Source organism: Cygnus olor, chromosome 4 (genome assembly GCF_009769625.2).
Source record: "Cygnus olor isolate bCygOlo1 chromosome 4, bCygOlo1.pri.v2, whole genome shotgun sequence".
NCBI lineage: Eukaryota > Metazoa > Chordata > Aves > Anseriformes > Anatidae > Cygnus > Cygnus olor.
This window is the reverse complement of record NC_049172.1, coordinates 30,631,591-30,651,769: the sequence shown is the minus strand read 5'-3', so window position 1 is coordinate 30,651,769 and position 20,179 is coordinate 30,631,591. Positions and strand designations below refer to the sequence as shown.

Genomic DNA, 20,179 nt, shown 5'->3' with positions numbered 1-20,179 from the left:
TAAGGACGCTTGGAATATGTCAACCATGTGGTTATATGTATTTCAGTAAGAAGAGTTTCAACTAAAAATTTCTGAAATTCTCCGTGGGACATTTTTGATGAAAAGGATGTTGCTACTGTGTCTGCTGTCCTGTTTTGCATTTATGAAATGCAATACAAACTAAACTGTTCTTTGCTCTGATCGTTATATTATCTATTATTTGCTTTTTTTTTTTTTTTTTTCCTTTACAGAAAGCCGATATTGCAATCGCTCCATTAACTATAACATTGGTGAGAGAAGAGGTGATTGACTTCTCAAAGCCGTTTATGAGTCTGGGGATATCCATAATGATCAAGAAGCCTCAGAAGTCCAAGCCAGGAGTGTTTTCATTTCTTGATCCATTAGCATATGAAATCTGGATGTGCATTGTTTTTGCCTACATTGGGGTCAGTGTAGTTTTATTCCTGGTCAGCAGATTTAGCCCATACGAGTGGCACACTGAGGAATTTGAAGATGGAAGAGAAACGCAAACTAATGAATCAACTAATGAATTTGGGATATTTAATAGTCTCTGGTTTTCCCTGGGTGCCTTTATGCAGCAAGGATGCGATATTTCGCCAAGGTTGGTTACTCGCCCATTTCAACTTTGTGCGTTTTTGGTCTCAGCCAGAGGAGGTTCATGGTGCATATATTTTCACTCGGAAAGAAATCATTGCTATAGTTTATTTCTTCCATACCAAAATCACAAAAGTCCTTGAAATAAAGACAGTTCTCTCTGACAAAAGGTAATGTCTTAATGTCAATCATGTATTTGCCAAGTGAAGTTGTATACACCATGTAGAGACTGTAAAATGCATAAGGTTCAAATCATTCCATGCCGTCTTGGAGGGGTACCGTGTTTTTGCTGCATATTCCCATTTTACAGTTGACATTGCATTTGGTTCACAGCAACTGTAATGGGAAAAAAGGGTAATGTACTAGTCGTGAACTACACAGGCATCACTTTACCACTAAAACTCACTACATATCATAACACAGTTATTAATCCAGTGTTTTTTCTGTAGGAGAGCCTTGAGTTGAAATAGAAGTCATGTGATGGCTCTAATTTATTGTGAATAGTTGCAAAATGTTGCTGTTTTTCTATGGCCTAGTTTTATATAAGTCACAAAGGAAGTTGCTAAAATGAATTTGAAGCTCCAGTTTATAAATGCTTAATTCCTCATGGATTTTCACCTACCTTATTAGGGACAACTCTGAAGCACTTAAGTTAATTCCTTTGCAGCTCATTAAATATTCTATTTCCCTTGTGCGCAAGTGGACCTAGCCTTGATTCAGCAAAGTGATAAGTAGGTAGATAAATAACTACTTGCTGCTTGAAGGAACTGTAGTAAGAAGTGAAATAGGGCAACTGGATTTAAGGAAAAAAAGACCTTCCTAACTATACCAAGCAAGTTAACTTTCTTCTCAATGTCCTAAAGTAAAACAGGACATAGTTCAATTTCCAGTGAGTCTTGTGGCTGTTGTGCAGATAAATCAGATGGAAGGAGCGTCTTATATCCAAGTCTTTCATCTTGAAAGGCAATGACAGATTTTCAAGCTCTGCTGCTGCAGACATAGCAGAGCACTTAGTCTGTGAGAGAACTTCATATATATCTTACACAGTGAAAGATGGCTGCGGTTATGGTGAAAGACATGATAGATTTGGCATGTAACACATTAAGAACTGTATGCAAGAAATGAGATGGTGAAGAGAGATCAAATTGTTTCAGGTCATGGGAAGCTGTATTAATTTCAGTACTTTGGGTTTTTGTATTGATTATATACTTTACAAGTTTAGTTGTCTACAAAGTTCTCTATTAGCTGCAAAATTATTTTTATTGAATCAAGGCCATAGTTGAATTACAATATTTTTTTTCATTTTACTGACTATTAAAGCATGACAGTTGTGCATTGTTTGATAACATTTAAAAGGTGTTGCAAGAATAATGATAGTAAATGGCCATCATAAAAGGTGCGTGAAACTGAAATTATTTTGGAGATTCAAGTGGCAGATTTATTGTCAGTGAAGTGTTTAACAGCACTTTATTTCATTACAAACACATTTTGAGGAAAGCATTTAGTTTGTATATTATCTCAGTTTATTATGAAAATATAAAAGGGCTGCAAACACCTTAGTTATTTTTGTTCTTGCACCAAAACTCTCCCTAGGGAATATGAACTCCCTGCAAATGAATTTCAGTAAATGTGGTTAGGAATCTCTTCAAACATTAGAAAAATATTTGTAGTTGTATTATTTCTCTAATACGGGTGACTACCCTTGTAAGAATTGTAGAATTACCAAGTAGCTAGGGCTTCCTGACTCTGAAATAGAAGTGGTGCTGAGTAAGACAGGACCATCTGGAAATTGGTCTGCAAAAAAAATTCCCAACGTTGCCATTGTGGATGGCACAGAGGAGACAATGGTAATATACAGCAAAGTTTTCCTGATACTTTTTATATGGGATTGTGCTCTCAGTACTAATATATAATACCTTTCTAAGTGCAAAACATGGTGAACAAATCAAGGTAATTACGCACAAAAAATTGGTTTAGTATTTAATGATCTGATGTATGAGGTACTTATACAAGTGTGGGTTCATGCTAGCGTGTAATTATACAACTTTGTATTTTTTTTCAAAATACACACAAAAAAAGAAATGGTTTATTTAACTGGGACAGACCTTATCAGAAAATTCTGAATACAAAGGGCACCACAAAACTTTTACTTACAAAATGTTATGTGGGAGCATAATGTCTATATTGGTATTGAGCTTATTCTTGCTTTACAAGGTCAGTAGCAGTTTTGTTTGATTACACATCATGGGTTTTTAAGACTATGAATTATCATTTATAGTAGATATCAATACAATAAAAAGTACCATAAAATTAGCAGGTATTAAATGCACAGTCATAGATTTTACCTTGCAAATGTATATTTATCGTATAATTCAGTCTTTGAATTGTAGAATTATATTTTCAGATTACCTCCATGTCAAAATAAGATATTTTTTTTCAAAGGTGACAGAAAGCATGTTTACAGAACACATTACAATCTAGAAAGCACTTGAAATAATGTCTTTTCTGTAGCCCTTTTTAATAACATATTCTGGACCCATATCTAACTTGACTTTCATGTAGTGGAGTGACTTAGTGAGTCTATAGTGACATGGAATAAATCTTTTCATGTCTGAATTACCACAGAAGTATTTTACAATGACAGTTAGTGAAAATGACTTGTCCAGAATCGGTTCCATTTACTTTTGTTCCCAGTTTAATAAATCAGCTTTACATGACTACTGTGTTTAAAATTAAAGCATACTTTTGAAATGCATATAGATAATTACACCTATACTCTATATCTTGCTATATGTATAGTGTCAGAAGTTTGACATCTCATTCACAATACTGTAAGCTGGGTGAATGATTTGTGATTTGTTTACTTAATAGGTAGAGGAGATACGTCAGTACATACCTAAGCTACTGCAATGCTAGACTTTTAACTACATGTACATTTCTGCCAAATAATTAAGTACATCTCCAAAGATTATGTACTCCTTCCTATAATGTCTTGTTTGGAAACAAAGTAGTGAGTAATTTCAAACTTTAAAAGATCATTCAAAAATGGTAAGTTTGACAAAGATGGCAGTATCAATAATTCTATCAGCTTTCCAGTATTGACAATCAGTGAATTTCTCTAGTTATATACTGTTTTATATATTTTCTTGAGTTCTCTTCTCTTCTTTCTTCTTGAGCAGGAGATGCAAAACAAAGATCCATAAGAGCCCACCTGCTGCAGTTAGAAACATCATATTATATAAAAATATACTTTCTTTACCATTTCTCGTTATTATCAGTTTGCTTGTTTCATGTCCAGTCCTCAGTTTGTTAAATGCTTGTATATTTCAAAAGTCGTGTGCACTTTTTAGCTTATGGATATTCCCTGGGCCAGTTTTTATTGCAAATAATGCTATTTATTTCTCAGTGTAGATTGTCCACAGCAGCATAACACATTGTTTTGTGAAAATCAGTCTTTGTCTGAATGTCTTATGAAAACAAGCAAGCTAAAGAGACTAAATTTTTAAGTACATACTGATTTATCTGAAAGCTGTTTCACTGTTTTTGTATTATTCTCTTCGTGTCACATAAATTCACATCAGAGAGAATAACAAGCTTATGTGTTAATATAGCACATTGAGATGAGCAGTTTAATTTCAGAGTTTTCAGGACATTGAAGAACAGGATCACTAAATTCTCCCTAAAGTAAATGCTGGAGTCCTGATTTCGGCAAAAATCCAGATGTAGTGGATGGAGTATGCATTGATTTCCCATCTGATTAGTATGCAGAGCTGCACTACAAGATAGCTTGAAATGTCTCCCTATAGTAAAATGCATCATTTGCATAAAACTGATAACATGTGTTCCTTTTTAGGACTTTCATTTCACTTTACAAATCCATTTCATACTTGTTATTAGATCCCTGTCTGGGCGCATTGTTGGAGGTGTGTGGTGGTTCTTTACCCTCATCATAATCTCATCCTACACGGCTAACTTAGCTGCCTTCCTGACGGTTGAGAGGATGGTGTCACCCATTGAAAGTGCAGAGGATCTTTCCAAGCAAACAGAAATTGCTTATGGAACGTTAGATTCTGGCTCCACTAAAGAGTTTTTTAGGGTAAGAATTTCTACTTTTTAGATTTCTGTTTTGTTGTACCTAGGTCTTCACTCTTTTAAATGTTTTCTCCCTGGGCTTTATTAAAAGGTTGCTATAAAAATGTGATATGTGCAGCCTAACTTGCAGATATAAGTGTTTTAGTTTACTCATTACAATAACATTTTATTATCTATATATGAATACAAGGGCCGTGTCATAAACAATGCAAAGTAAAAGTGACTGCAAGGAATTACCTAAAAAATATTCCACTGTAAAGAAAAAAACAAGATCTGATCATAGAAGGGAGTTGACATCATTCATCTAGGCTGTAAAACAGTAGTTAACAATTTTAAACAAGACTGATAGTTGTGCTATATTTTAGATAGTCGTGCAGTATGTAGGAACATGGGAAGGTACACAGTCATGCTTTAGTATTTCACATGATTTTTCAAACTTACTGATGGGGAATGGGTTACAATCCTGCTGGCAGCTGTGGTAAATCCATGCCTGCTTTTGAAAACAGTTATTGTATTTGCATTACAGTGATGTCTTTGGAAGTCTGTTGGTCCTTGCCTTCTACTTCAGTGTGTTTCAGTTTTTAAAATGTGTAAGACTGCCAATGTGTGAGTTTCAAGCTGCCCTTAAGATACCAGCTACCATGGTGAAATCCATCAGAGCAAAAGAGTGAGGCACTTAAGGCTGCTGAGAAAAGCGCTGTGACAGTTTTGCAGTGTCTGTGCACTCTAAGATGGAAGTGGGTCTGAAGTGCTACAAGTATGAAAAACTTTTTGTTGTTTTTTATTTGTTTTTCAGTGGATGGTAAGAGTGTTAGGCTTAAACAAAATGTATTTTAAAACAGTTGGAAATACTATATTTACATTTCAAATAGAGTTTGCCATGGAAGCAAAGTGAAATAGTTTCTCACAATTTTTTTCTTGTGTACTGTATAGAGTAGTAACTGTTGGATTGTGGTTTTCATTAGGCTTTGTGACACCTACTTAACTGGTAACATACTAAATAGGAACCATACTTGTTTCAACTGTGGAAAAGCATTTTTTTCTGATTTTAGTGAGTCCTGTGAGAAGACCTGGTGCTGATTGCATTTCTGCTGTTCTAAACTGAAACTAATGTCAGGTGTGTAAGCTAGTAAAAATGAAGTTTGGGTTTTGGTGCTGAGTGTTGAGAAGCACACAAATGTTTTTCTGTTTTTGAGAGCATAAAGTTTTTAGATTGTGGCTATACTGGGGACAGAATGTGAACTAAGGGTAGATCAGTTCTTTTGATTAGTTTCTCTTTAGAGATTTTTCAAGCTTTTTTGTTGTTGTTTTTGTTTTAAAGAAAAATGTGTATAGAGAAGTACGTAGTTTTTGTGCTACTAATTTGTTAATGTTGGTTGAGATGCTATCTGTGGTGGTTACTTAGAAGAATTAGAAGGTTTAAACTCATGTGCATCTTCATAATTACACTTTAACACAAATAGTGCTTCCAGTGGTTACCTGAGCATAAAAAACTTACTTTTGTAAAAATAAGTGAAGGCTTTGTGAGGGCATGTTCTTCACCTTTTGTTCAGTTAGCTTTTGCTCTGCACAAACAAGGTTACAATGACCTCTGGAAATTCCTTCTCCGCAATTTCTATCACAAACAAGTTGATGCACTATGTGTAATGCCACTGCTTAGCCCAATGGTTCTATCTACTGTTTGCTCTAAATTACTTAAGCCTGCACAGTTATTTTTCAAGAAATAACAGTTGTCATAAATTCTTTCTAGGAGACCTGAAACTCAGGTTTCAAGAATGAAACTCTGTCTGCTAAAGGCAATGTGAAAGCAGTCTCTAGCACAAACAAGACTAAAATTTCACTTACAGTATTTCTCTGTAGTAAATGGACTGGAGTGGATGTGACCTGAAATTAGGACTCAAATTCTTTGAACAGCTGGAAATAAGTATTTTTCTAGCACCAAGCTAAATGGACTGTCTGTCATGAATTAAATGTTTGTTAGCTTTGTTTCTCCAGTTAGTCTGCTTTCTCTTCAAGAGTTGATACTGTTTTCAAGTTTGTTTTGGATTGGTGGAATGTGTATTGTATCTAAATCATCACTAATAGAGCCCTCATTTCTCAGCATAAAAGTAGGGATTATTGTATACTCTAAGAACAGTAAATAGAATTTGCCTTGGTACTAAAACATGTTTTGTGATAGTAATTCACACAAGTGAATGTGAGATCCTTCCATTGGGCAACTGGGTAAGTAGAGGAGTTCATGAATTATGTAGTTTAATGCTAAAGTAAACAGCACATTCAAAACTTCAGAGGTTTTGAAGAAGCACGTTAAATGCCAGACAACTGAGCTGTTTTGGTAAAGGTAGATTTGGGAAGAAGAAAGACAGAATCAAGATGAGGAAGATTAATTGTCTGGTACTTTGTTTTCGAGGAAAAACTTAGGTTTCTGGCTCTTCAACAATGTGATCTGCTTTTCAGTCTGAGAGCAGGAGAAAACACTTCTGATTCTTTTGTGATACCGTAAGAAAACATTAAAAAGGTATCACCTTTTATTTGATTCTTGCTAGCATCAAATCACTTTCCTGTTCTTTTTCAGCCAGTGGGACCAATAGGTTGGCAAGAAGATGTTGCACGTGGTGATATATATAGAAGGGCAGGGAGAAAGAAGATTGGTTATTATTGTCATCTCTTAAGAATAGAGCTGAAGAGGTGACATACTGTCGATGGGAAAGTAGGAAGAAAAAGAGAAGAGAGTGTTAGTGTGCCTAGCACTGCCTTATAATGCTTTCCTCATCAGGGTTTGCTGTTTAGTAAGTTTAATCTTTATTGTGAACTACAGTGTCATTTTGGAGAACAAACAAATGTCCATGCCTGATTTCTAGCTTGAAGAATTTTCAGTCAGTAAATACAGGCACTAGAGTTACTTTATGTGAACATGAGGCGATAGTGTTTTTTTTGTTTTGTTTTGTTTGTTTTGTTTTGTTTTCATCAGGGCATCTCTGACATACTGGAATCCCACTGAAATATGTGAGCTGATGAGAAAAATAGTTATAATGGCCAGTGATGAAGCTATTACTTTAGAAAAGCATTTAACCATTGACACCTTTGAATGTTATAGTTTTCTTAATGTGAATTAATTACCTGTTTTAATGATTTGCTTAACAAGAACAACTTAAATACTGAAAGGAGAAGAAAACATTCTTTAAAATTGCTCGCTTGGTTTTCTGAAGGTTATGCGTTTGACTTTGGTTTTTGTGCACCCAAAATTGTTACAAATACTTGCAGATTGAACAACGTGTAACTATATAAACACATTGACTTTAAATTCAAGTGAACTCAAATATAAAGGAGGTTACATGAGCTACGCAGAGACGCTTATGACACAGGAGTTGTTCTTTTTTATTCACTCTGACTTTCTTCAGAGATTTTCAGTTTTTGATGAAGAAGATTGGACAGAATCCAGTACCCATGGATGTGAAGCAGTACAGAAAAAACACGCAGTTGTTGGGTTGCTTTCCATGTTCATAGACAAATTTTAAGGAAAGATAAAAACTTGAATATCACACAGGGCAGCACCTCAGCTCAATTTTGTGAGCAGCTAAGGCAGTGGGCATATATGCCTTGCAGCAGGTGGGTTAGATGAGTAGTGAAGTATGCCAGAAATGAGAGAGGAAGAGCTGTTACTGGATAGCAATAGCCTGCTATCTGCTACCTGTTGTCAGGTGTATAAGATGAAATTCAGCAGCTGCTAAAAGAAAAGAAGAAATAATTGGCAACTTCTAAGATTTTATATGAGACGGCTTTTTTTTTTTTTTTTTAACTGTGATAAGACTCGAAGGTTTGCCTAATTATAAAGTGCTAATTTGATCAGACTCATACCATATAAATTGAGACTGAAAAGGTAATAACATTCATAAACTAGTTTCTAAATTCACTTCTTGCAAAACCTTGCTTCCTTTGCATATTACTGAGTGTACATTTTCCCACAATTTCATTTAAAATATCCAGACAAACACAGTCAAATTATATCTACTTACCTATCATATAAGGGAAATATCATATAACTATAAAACAGTTCATGGTTTTACCTGTGGAACACTTCAGGTCAACAGGAATTTTTTCAGAGTATTGCAACAACCAAGAAGTGAATGTGCCATTGCTAGAGCTGAGTGAATTATTCAGTCAACAATTTACTTCAAGAAATTCATTGTCTTCAACTTTTGTGTTTTTTGGTTTTTTTTTTTTTTTTTTTTTTTTCCTGGAATATCCACAGAATGATTACAATATCTATGAATACATTTGTTGTTCTGACTTTCAGAGTTTCATTGGCAAGCATTTTTATCTTCTGAATGAATCATCAGTGATTTGTTAAAGTATTTGATGTTAGATGAATCCAAACAATATTCTGTCTCCTTTAAAATGTATTGAGGGCATTCAGTGATTGTTCTTCCATATTCCTCCGTCTTGACTTCTTCCTACAGAGAGAAAGAGAAAATGAATTTATCTCATCCAATTCTGATTTTGTGGAAGTTATTGTTCTAGACTATGGTATTTTTCTGTTCTTCTCTATGAAGAAGGTATTTCTAAAGAGTAAAGGGCTTCATTTGTGTTACCTGCTGTTTTTAAGATGGAATGAATCACCATAAGGATATATTTGTTTCTTATTTTCCAAACAGGAGTTCTTGGCAATAAGCTAAATGTTTAAACTTAGCTGAAAACTTCTGTTTTGAATAGCTGAATATATGTATATGATGTAAGTGAAAGAGTTGAGTTTGAATCTTTGTTCAGCTTCTGTGAATGCTTAAATAACATGAACTTGTTGAGATATTACATTAGCCTGGGCAAGTCAGGGTTGTCACATTAGCTTGTTTGTGTCAGGATTCTAGTCACCTACATTAAATACATGTTGGTTCATGTCTGCAGTGGACATGTCTGGCACCAGTGGCTACAATGTGGGGTGAACAGAGTAATCCAGATGTAGGTTAGAAAAACCCCGATGGAGGAAATAGTGGGTCACCACAACCTACAGACAGTATGGTAGTATGCATATAAGCTAGTCCATATCACTTGACTCAGAGATAATAGCCTTGGCACTCACGACCAAACACATATTGCCTTGGCACTTTATGCTTTTTGAGGTACATGCTGCCTAGCTTTACAGGTAATGACCATACACTAGTTGGACATACTCCTGCCAACAGCAGAGCGTCGGTTGGCACTGAATCAAGAATCATAACTGAGAAAAAGGGATGAACAGGAAATGTAGTCCAGTATTCCTGCTGCTGCTTCAAGACAAGAAGCAGAAGCTTGGTACATCCTGCATAGAAAACACCACGCAGAAATAATGGTTTTAAGAGTATTAAAAGGAAGAAAGAAAGAAAAAAAAAAGATGTGTGGGGGTGAGTGGTAATGACAGTAAAAATCAGCAGGAAAATATTACTTCATAATAATAATGTTATAGGTACAAATTTTCTTCAATGGCAGATCAGTTAGAGATCAGTTAGGTCTCTTAACTCTCTCTATATTTGTAAATGCTAGAACATGTAGTTTTCCTCAGGAGTTCTCAAAGTTGCTACTAGCAGGACTGCAAGTAGAATCCAAGCCTTCAGAGTTCTTTTACTGAGCTGGGGTATTTGTCACTTCTGCTGTTTACTAGTGGCTCTGTCTTACAAATAGTGCTTTTAGAGTTCTTAGTGCAACTAAAAACCTAAGTAAAGATCTGTAGTTCATTGTGGTTGCATTTTCTCCTGGGTTTACAGCCTGAAGTAACAGGCAAAACATTGAAGAAATTGTGTGTGGCTGTGCTTTTCCAGAAGTACATGTTTTTCTCAAATCAGAGGTGGATTGTAATGGTGACAACATGAACAGGACCGCAAAGCACAGCTTGAAAGATCCAAGGATCATTTCAGTTGGTCAGGTACACGTCCATCATCTCTCCAGTTGTCAGACAGAAGATACTACTTGATGGAGCGCAAAATGGTGGGTCAGTGAAATTTCATCTCTCCTGTATGTACTATTGACATTATCTACAATCACAAAGTATTTTTACCTTCAATGATTTCTGAGCAGCTGCTGTAAATGCAGTTTGTGTCTGTATTAGCCAAGATACATGATTGAACTTTGAGAGGGGAAAAAAGTCACTAACCCAAGAAGACAGACTGCTGCACACCTAACACTGCAGAAATTAATTTTAAAGCAATGTATATATGTGTTAACTTCCTAAGTGTTCCATGCTGAATTTTTACGGACTACAGCAGTGGAAGAAAGAAACAAAGTACAGCTGTGTAAGTACGCAAGCTTAATATTCAGCAGAACATTTCCATGATTTCTGTGTGCTTGGAAGCTTATTGAAAATGAATACCAAAATGAAACAAAAATGGCACAAAGCTAATTCCTTTTAAACTTCAGTCATCTTTTTGCTGCTTGCCCATCGTTCATCAAAAATATGTATAAAACTGGTAGAAAAATGAAATCAGTCAATCTACCTTCTTATCACTTTAAAGGATGAATTGCAACTAGTCTGTGAGGTCAGAAGGCATCTCAAAAAGAAAAAGTGATGTGCAGAGCAATAAGAAGACTAGTTTACTTTCTCTCTGCCTACACTAGTTTTTATTTAAAAACTTTTTATATGTATGTATGTTCAAACCAACAGTGTGAGATGGACAGACCAATCTGTTTTGTTCTGTTCTGGTAGCCCTTAAGAATTGTTCCTCTGTCAAATGAAAAGCAAGCAGAATTGCTCCATTAGAAAAAATTGTTACTTAGCTTTCACTGAGCAGAGTAAGCAGGAGGCAAGAGCTCTGGAATGAAAAGTTAGTCATGGAAAAAATGATGGAAGTATAATAATCCATACAGTCTTATAAAGAAGTCCTTTTCATAGTGAAAAGCCAGCAACAAACATCAGAAGAGCTGACATTCTTCCCCTGAGTCATTTCTTGTGAAAAAGTGTTGTCTTTTGGGAGGTAAAGAAAATTGGCCTGAAGATTCTTGTGTTTTCTGAAGATCTTCAACACAGTCTAGATTTATGAGTACTTTGAAATAGTTCTTTAACTTTTGAAATTGATAATTGTGTTACAAAAAGTTATGAAAAAAGACTAAAAGCATATGGCAGTCTATCTGTGAACCTCGATCTGTCTTTAGACTCAAGATATTATTCAAGCTTCTAAAAATACACAAGAAAACACTAAAATCAGGGAGAAAAGAAGAAAGTTTTTTTTTAATGAAAGTAGAGGTTAACAATTATGAATCATACTTCAGCTTCCTTTTTTATTGTTTGAGATACAGAAGAATTACACAGAACATATTTCACTGTTAAATTTTGACTAGCTCCATAGAAGCGTTCAAGAGGTGATGGAGACTAAAGACTCAGTTATGAAATCATATGTAACTTCTGTCATCAACTGTAATCTCTACATGAAAAGGCAGAGATTATAGAACTGACGTGTCATGAATCCTTGAAGGAGATACAATTAGAGAATATTGGTTTGTTTTTTATTGGTTTGACAGAAGAAAAAGGCCCTTCACTGAAGTACTGAGATGATGGACAGACTTTCATTTACATCCAAAAGCATATTAGTGAAAAAATGGTTATACTTTTTTTGAGGTCTAGAGGGTTCAAGAGGTTCATTTTCAGTTACATTTTCTTGGTTTTCAGAGTCCTTAAATCTGTGCAACAAACAAAAGAATTGATGTAGGCCATTCTAGAAATTCACTTGAAAATAAAGAATGAAGTAATTAACACTTCATTTATTTTATTTTTTTTTCCTCCAGGCATCTTACTTTATTATTATCTAGGAAAAATTGTTTCTTTGTCCACATTACCCAAAATCCTGCTGTTCTGAAGACAGCTCAGCAAGCCCGTTGACCAAAATACTGTAGTGCTTCAGAAACTTTGTTTTGTATGTTACTCAGCTTATTTTCAAATTATTTCATAATATTTATTACAAAGAAAATGCATTCTTGTCTAGTAGAATTTTCCTTTCCTGTTGGTAAGAACAAATTGTGTCTGATGAAAGAAATGTATTACTCCTTGATCTTCTCTTTCAAGTTTTCATCAAGTTTTTTTAGATGTTCTAACCAGGCTGTGCTCTGCACTAGATAATTTTGTGCTGGGTACAATGAATTTACAGCAGTACAGTTGAAGATTCTCCAGTGGTGTGTAATTTATTTTATAATTTGATATACTCATTAAAATAAGTATTAAAGTTTGTTTCACTTGTGCTACTCCTAAGGGCAGATAATTCCATAATATTACTCCTGTGATGGTTAGAAACATTCTTTTATTTTCCAATGTGAGTGTTTTTATATCCTGTCATGTTATAGTACATTAATAATTAAATATATTTATATATTTTTTTTAATATTTTTTCTTCCTAGTGTTTAGTTTCCTGATGCATAAATACAGAGCAAGTATGTGTTTTTTTGTTGTTCTTTTTTGTGTGATTTTTTTTCTTTTTTTTTTTTTTTTCTTTTTTTCCTCTCAGCTTTCAGTTCCGTCAACTAAAACAACTCTTGATTTGCAAGCCAGATATTTGGGTCCCTGTTCATCTCATAGCTCTTCTGCGTGTGTATCTTCTAGTTCAAACTAATTGCTCCTGAGAGTGGGTGAACAGATCTGTACATTGTATGCCAGCTGAGATCTCAGCAATGCTTTGCACAAAGGCACTAATATTTCCCTGTCTCTTCTGGAAATGACTTTCTCCCAGTTGTATCAAACTGTTTGCTGGTAATCATTTTGCTGATACGTGGTGATTTACCTTCCTTTTTGTGTTGTTTTTACACAACTGAAAGGCTTTCATTTTATTGCAGATTTTCTTATTGGTCCCAAAGTGTTGGACCATGCTTTTGAACTGGACAGTTTAATTTCATTTCTGTCATCCAAGCGCTCAGAATTTTTCACTTCTCATATTTAACAAATAAATAATTTCTCATTATCTGGCTTGATACATTTTGATCAACCCAATTTCTTTTCTTACAGATACAGGTTATTTCTATCTTCAAATGTTTTCATTATGAAATGTGATCTGAAAGTGTACATGGCATGCTGTACTTCAAACTGAAAGAGCTGTAGTTGCTTTAAATGGTTTTTCGTTCTTGTGAAGTACAGTATATTTGATTCTAGACTTCCGTAATGGCATCTGCAGTTTACTACAAAATCTGCTATTTCTTAAGAAAGTGCTTCTGTGTTTAGAGATTTAGCTTATTTCTACCACCAACACTCCCATATAGGTGCAATAAGTTTTCTGTTTTGCATCTAACTCATTTTGATGATTTCTGTACCTTCATTTGCATGACTTATTATTCTTCCATTACATTAAAAAAAAGAAAGCTTAATTATGCATTTAGATTGTGTTTCTATACCTAGATTTTTCTTTGTCTTTCTTTGTCTTCTTTGTCTTCCCACCACACAGCAGACACTTTCCTTTCTCCAACTGCTTTCATTCGTGAGGCTGGAAAATCCAATGCTTTTTGATGTTTTTGCAGTTTAAACTATGTACTGTTTCCTTTATGTTGTCTAATTTCCCCCACTCAAATCAAGATCCTACTTAAAATTTGCAATTTTAATACAGTGGTGTAAGAAAGCTGTAGTAGTAGATACTGCAATGTATTATGCTGCAGTATTATGGCTGTCCCTGTAGGCTTAGTGCGGTGAAGTTAGGTCTTGGAGTGGACAGGAGATTTTCCCTGTGACCAACACTTCAAAGAACAACACATTGATTTAGGTGTCATCATAGAAATTAGTTTGCATGACATTTATCTGAGTTTTTCAGACTTTCAAATTTAAATTTAAATAGTCTTCTTTGACTTTATGAATGTGTTGAATGATGGGGAGGAATTTAGATTCCACTGAAAATGAATTTACTTTAGTAAAAAATCTCAGAGGAGAAGTCCTTTCAGCAAGTATTTTAACAGATTAAACGCTCTTGAAACTTTAATACTAACATACCTTGTAAGACAAGCCTCCTTGAACAATTAATTCTTTAAATCACATGAATATGACGATGACATAAGGCCTTTGTCTTCCATGTTCATGTACTGTCTTCTCATATGTGGATTCTTGATACAAATTATTATAAGTAAGCTTTTGAGGAATACGTTCTCAGAATGTTTTACAATTCTTTTAATAAGAGTATACGAATTAAAGATACTTTAAGTAGCTCAATTAGTTTAGGGAAACTGGAAAGCATGTAAAACTGCACCTAAAGAAGATGACATTAATTTTACCAATAAAGAATAAAATTATCAGTATATTACAAAATGTAGACCTTCAATCTATTTGAATTTTTATTTACTCTCAGTAGCCACACAGTATAAATACAGTTATGTATTCTAAAATACATAATAATATTTAATCTTAAGTTAATTAAAAAGGCTGAAAAACAGTTTTGACCTTTTTTCTTTTCTTTTTTTTCTTTTTTTTTTTTTTGGGGGGGGGGAGTGGGAGTATGAATTGATTTTCTCTTTAAATTGGCAAGATTCATTTGTTGTTACATGTTGTAGTCGGTGACAATATTGATTCATGTCCTTCAATATGGAAGGTCAACAAGATATTTACACAGACCATATTTGAGAATTACAGTTCTGCTCCTGCAGTACAAGATCATCACCTAGCAGAGCGTTGGTAGTCTGAGGAGCTATTTCTGTCAATGACATACTAATTACAACACCTCATTTTAAGAATAGTAGGTCTTTGAATGACAAAATGGAAAAGATATCTGGTGACCCACAAAATACACAATTAATTTGATAAAGCTTTCCATAATTTAATTTCCTAATGAGTTTCTTAATGGAGGCGGTATTTTATGTATTTTACATGTAAATGGGATGTGTACTTCGTAATAATAATTTTCATAGTCATGATATGCAGTGGTGACATGATAAGAAAAAAAAAAACTTGTGACTTCTTAGGTAATTTGTATTTTCATAGAAATGGTAAATAATGCAAAAAGTATTCATTGTGAATATTAGGGTCGTGTGCTTATACATTGGTAATGATTGTAATAACAAAGTTGCTATCAGCTTTTAACATTTCATATATACACTGGAGAGTCATGTAGCAATAGCAACGAACCACATTAAGAACAATGCATATTATTTTAATATTCTTGTAGTCAAATAAAGCCATCTACACTGGTTGCATTGTTTGGATAGCATGGTAAAAAAGTGGGGGGGTGGGGAGTTTACGTGCCTTTGTTTTTTAATGGAGTACTGCTGTTCTTCCTTTTTTTTTGGTGCCAGAAAAAAAAAAGTATATAAGAAAAATACAAAAGCCCGACTTGCACATAGGGCACCCTACATTCACAAGAATTCTGTTTCCACATTGTGTAGTCCACTGTTACTGATGATGGTGTGCTTTTCCAAGTGCAGTTTAAAGAGATGAAGATAAATTTTATAGAAATAAAATATACAGGCATTTATAACATGGGCCAAATTTAAATAAGCGTGCATTACTGATACTATTTCAAAATGTTTTTGAATCAGGATATGTGCATAGGATAAGCATGCATACTTTTGTTTATCAAGCAGATAATGTTGACCTTTTGAATAAATGCATATGTATGCACAGAATGCTAGGTGAAGGTCTTGAACGCTGTCCTTTTCTACATCCTTTAATTCTGCCTTTTTGTATAAAATACAGCTTCTGGGGAGGAAAAAATTGTGAAGGAAATAATGTGCTGAAAACAAAGTCTTGCTAGTAAGAATTCTGTGCAGCAATCAGACCAAAAACCTTAGGCGTCAAGTATTCCTTGGGTTGTATGTCATTGCTCTTTTTTTTTTTTATATATATATATAAGTCAACACAAGTTCAAGGACTAGGTGGGGATTAAGACTATCAGCTGTGTGAACTCCATCGTAATGTTTCTTTTCAGTGTCCATGGCTGCAGAAGACTGCAGTCATGGCAAATCCTGAGTTTTATCTTCTGGTGATGTTTTTCATTACCGATTTTTATTTCCGTGGTTGCTGGATCAGGTATTTTTACCTTCAATGATATGGCAAGGAACCTGTGAGCCATCTAGTGGGAGGTTTCTTCTTAGCACTTGACCATTTGAAAAATCTGTTCCTTGTGCGTTTTCCTATTCAGATGTCCAGCACCAGCCCCTTGGTCTGTAATGCAACTCCCCTCATCCTTTCCACCTACATGTTACAATCAGATCTCAGTCAAGTGACAGTGGGAAATGGGGTGCTGCATTTTATTGAGGCTGAATGATGAAAGCTGAACAAACTTTGCTAGACATCTATAACATACAGATATACACCTGTGAAAGATCATTTTAATAAACCAGGAGGCAACGTAGTTAAGGAAGCAAAGGCAGTTAAGTCAATTTTAGAAGCCGTTCATGACAGTAGCCTAACTTAAATTAAGTATATTTGTTTATTTAGTATTTGAATGTTATTATAAGAAAACAATGTTTTAAATGTCACCGTAACCTTTTCTCTTCTACAACGTGGGATTCAAATGCCTTGTAATGAAAGTTGTGGTGACAGGTACTTGGAAGCATTTTGTCTGCTTTGGTTTGAACTGAACCCTTTAAGACAGTTCTGAATTAGTCTAGCTTTTAGTTTTCCCCTTTATAGAGCAAGTTATGAACATTAAATATCGCTGTAATCATTTTTATATCACTGTTGGAAGCTAGATGTCCCTTGCTTAGTTTGTAGTTATAAATCCTGTGTAGGAAGTTGGATATGTGTTGCCAAATGAATGTTGACAGTGATTGGAAAGGGATGGAGTATCTGTGTTCAATTAGAAGGTAGGTGTGGGGAGTGAAAACTCTGGGAAGATTGAGCTCCTTCATATGAGGTTATGGACTTGTCATTCCAAGCCTGAGTGTGTTAAGGAAGGAGAAGATTGAGTACCATGCAGAGGTAAACACTTGTAGCTTTGCTTTCAGTGAAGTGAATACAGAGAACAGATGATAGAAAGACACCAACTTTGGTATACGTGCATTTAGGGTTTACACTTTCTTTATAAATTCTGGCAATGTTGATGGAGTTGCCCAAACATTAAATAGCCTAACTGACGTGGATCTTCAGATAGAATTCTCAGGCATGGAATGCTACTTACTGTCTGAGAGGCGCTATTCATCTACCCAGCTATGTATCAGGTAAGTCAGGTAAGGGAGAGAAAGGTATATTATTAAATTTTGATGCTCACTTATAGTACATAGTGATAGATATAGTTTACATTGTGAACTGGCTTGTCAAAGTTGGTGTGTTTTGTTGGGTTTTCTTGTTATTTGTTTGTTTGTTTTAGGGATTTCCTTAGTTTTTAGAATCATAAATTTTAGTATTGTCTTGGATGGAACAAGAAAAATGCATGCACAATATGGCAGATGTTCTAAGAATCCAAGAAATCCACTGTACCTTCAGCACAGAGTTATGTTTCTCAGTCGTTCTGGTCATGCTGAGTATATCGAACCCTTTTGATATTAATGGGTGTACTGAGTATGTGTAGATCAACAGATCGGATCAACAGATCAAGAGAACTTTCAGCTGTGCTGATAGACATGTAGATTCTGGTTGGTAATAGTTGGAATATTTTGATGTTAGAAAACTGGCAGTGGCTACTGACGGCTACTGACTAGCACTACCAGAACTTTAAATAATAACAGACGTATGGAGACTAGGGAGAAATCTGAGCCTCAAAATCTTCCTAGGCAAAATTTCTGGACAGAAAAGTAAGGGTAAGTCTGGGAAAATGATACTTCTTGTTCTTCATAAGAACAGTGAAGCCTTGGGATATGGTGAAGGCATTTCATACTTTTATATGAAGTATAAAATAACTTTTAAACTGGTGCTTTTATACTTGATTTATTTATTTTTTAAATGGTGTGATTAAAGATAGATTCATAGTGGAATTGCTGTTCTAAAGTGTACATCGTATCTTTGTTGGAGAATTGCTTCTCATACATTTTATTATAGTAGAAATTTGGTGTATTTACACATACAATAGTAAAGTCTTACAGGATGACTACAAAACATGGTCTTTGGTTTTCTATAGCAAAGTAGAAAGATAATAATAGCTGAGTTACAGGCCATATAGTATTACATTTTACAGTAGCTTATTATTATTGTCTACTTGATATATGGATTTAGGTTGTCTCTTTAAGAAAGTAATTTAGCGTTGATTGTCAACTCCCCTGTTAGTTATACAGATATCTTGATCAGACGAATGTGAAATGCTTGCACACTTAGGTTTTCTGCTCAGCTTAAATGGGGGGAGATGATATATACATATGCTTTCTTCTTCGTTACAATTGTATAGTATGTGACGATATGAGGAATCCAGCATCATATACTGTTTCCGTGATTAATAACTGTTACTGACCATAACCTGTCATATATTTAAAAGAACTTGAAGTGCCCTTTCTGTCTGCTTTTTCATTAATAACAGTACTTCATTTCTGGTGACATCTAGATACCAAATGTTGTTTTTCTCCTGTTTTTTTTTTTTTTTTTTTTCAGGTTAAGCAATAACTATCACTTGGTAGTTATAACTGCCAATTATAGTTATAACTACCAATTGGTTAAAGCGAAGGAAATGTACTTTAGATCATGGTCTTTCTGAAAGAAAAATGTGGCTTGCCAAGTTGAGTTTGTGAGGCATGTGGAGTTTTACAAGTAAGAACAACCTTGAAACAGGTGCCTCACTATTAACGTTCCCTTCAGGTTTCACAGCAATGTTAGTTTCCTCTGTGGAGCAATCTGAAGTTTTGTAGTGCCACTGACACATTTCAGCTCACCTTTCATTGCATAACAAATAGCTCCAGAGAGCTGAAAAAAAAAATAAAAACTGATCATCTTGTTTGAGTGGGAGCTTCTGATTTATATTTTACTGAAGTTTGGATATATTTCTTATCTTTTAATCTGGCACACCTCTAATAAAATGGAAGTAATACTATTTGCTTCAAAACTTTGTATATAAGAAACATATATACATATATACAATGACAGCATAATACTAATAGAAAAAGAGAATGTAGCTGCTGCAATATTTCAGCATTTGGTAATAAACTTGCCTAAAAATGACATAATCCTATTTTCCCACGTATGCTTCCACTGTCTACGTAAAGATTAGTTAATTAGGCTTCATATTGTCTCCACAGAGATCTAAAATTGCAGTGTTTGATAAAATGTGGACCTATATGAAAAGTGCAGAACCATCTGTGTTTGTGAGGACTACAGCAGAAGGGGTAGCTCGAGTACGGAAGTCCAAAGGAAAATATGCCTACTTGCTGGAGTCAACCATGAATGAGTACATCGAACAAAGGAAACCCTGTGATACCATGAAAGTTGGTGGGAATTTGGATTCCAAAGGCTACGGCATCGCCACACCTAAAGGATCCTCATTAAGGTGGGTGGAATAGTATAACAATATGCTACATGTTGTTATAGTATCCCACCTACCCTGATGTATCTTTACTGATGTCTATGGTTTGTATAAGGATATGAGGTAACTCTCAAACATTGAATTTCAAACACTATATCAAAGTGAAACTGCCTGTGATGACAGTA

The 20,179-nt window shown here is 34.7% G+C and overlaps 1 protein-coding gene across 5 annotated transcripts in view; it reads left to right on the top strand.

The window, feature by feature from the left end:
- Nucleotides 1-20,179, top strand: part of GRIA2 (glutamate ionotropic receptor AMPA type subunit 2) — a 92,769-nt gene that overhangs the window by 68,090 nt on the left and 4,500 nt on the right. For 4 of the 5 annotated variants that reach the window (XR_005819415.1, XM_040555584.1, XM_040555586.1 and 1 more), the window contains exons 11-13: nucleotides 231-601; nucleotides 4,492-4,690; nucleotides 19,771-20,018. Coding sequence is in view for 3 of the 5 variants with exons in the window: in XM_040555584.1 (XP_040411518.1) it covers nucleotides 231-601; nucleotides 4,492-4,690; nucleotides 19,771-20,018 (818 nt within the window). In the remaining 2 variants the exon portion in view is untranslated. Of the gene's footprint in view, nucleotides 1-230; nucleotides 1,742-1,774; nucleotides 4,691-19,770; nucleotides 20,019-20,179 lie in introns of those variants that run through there. The other variant, XR_005819416.1, reaches the window with a different exon arrangement.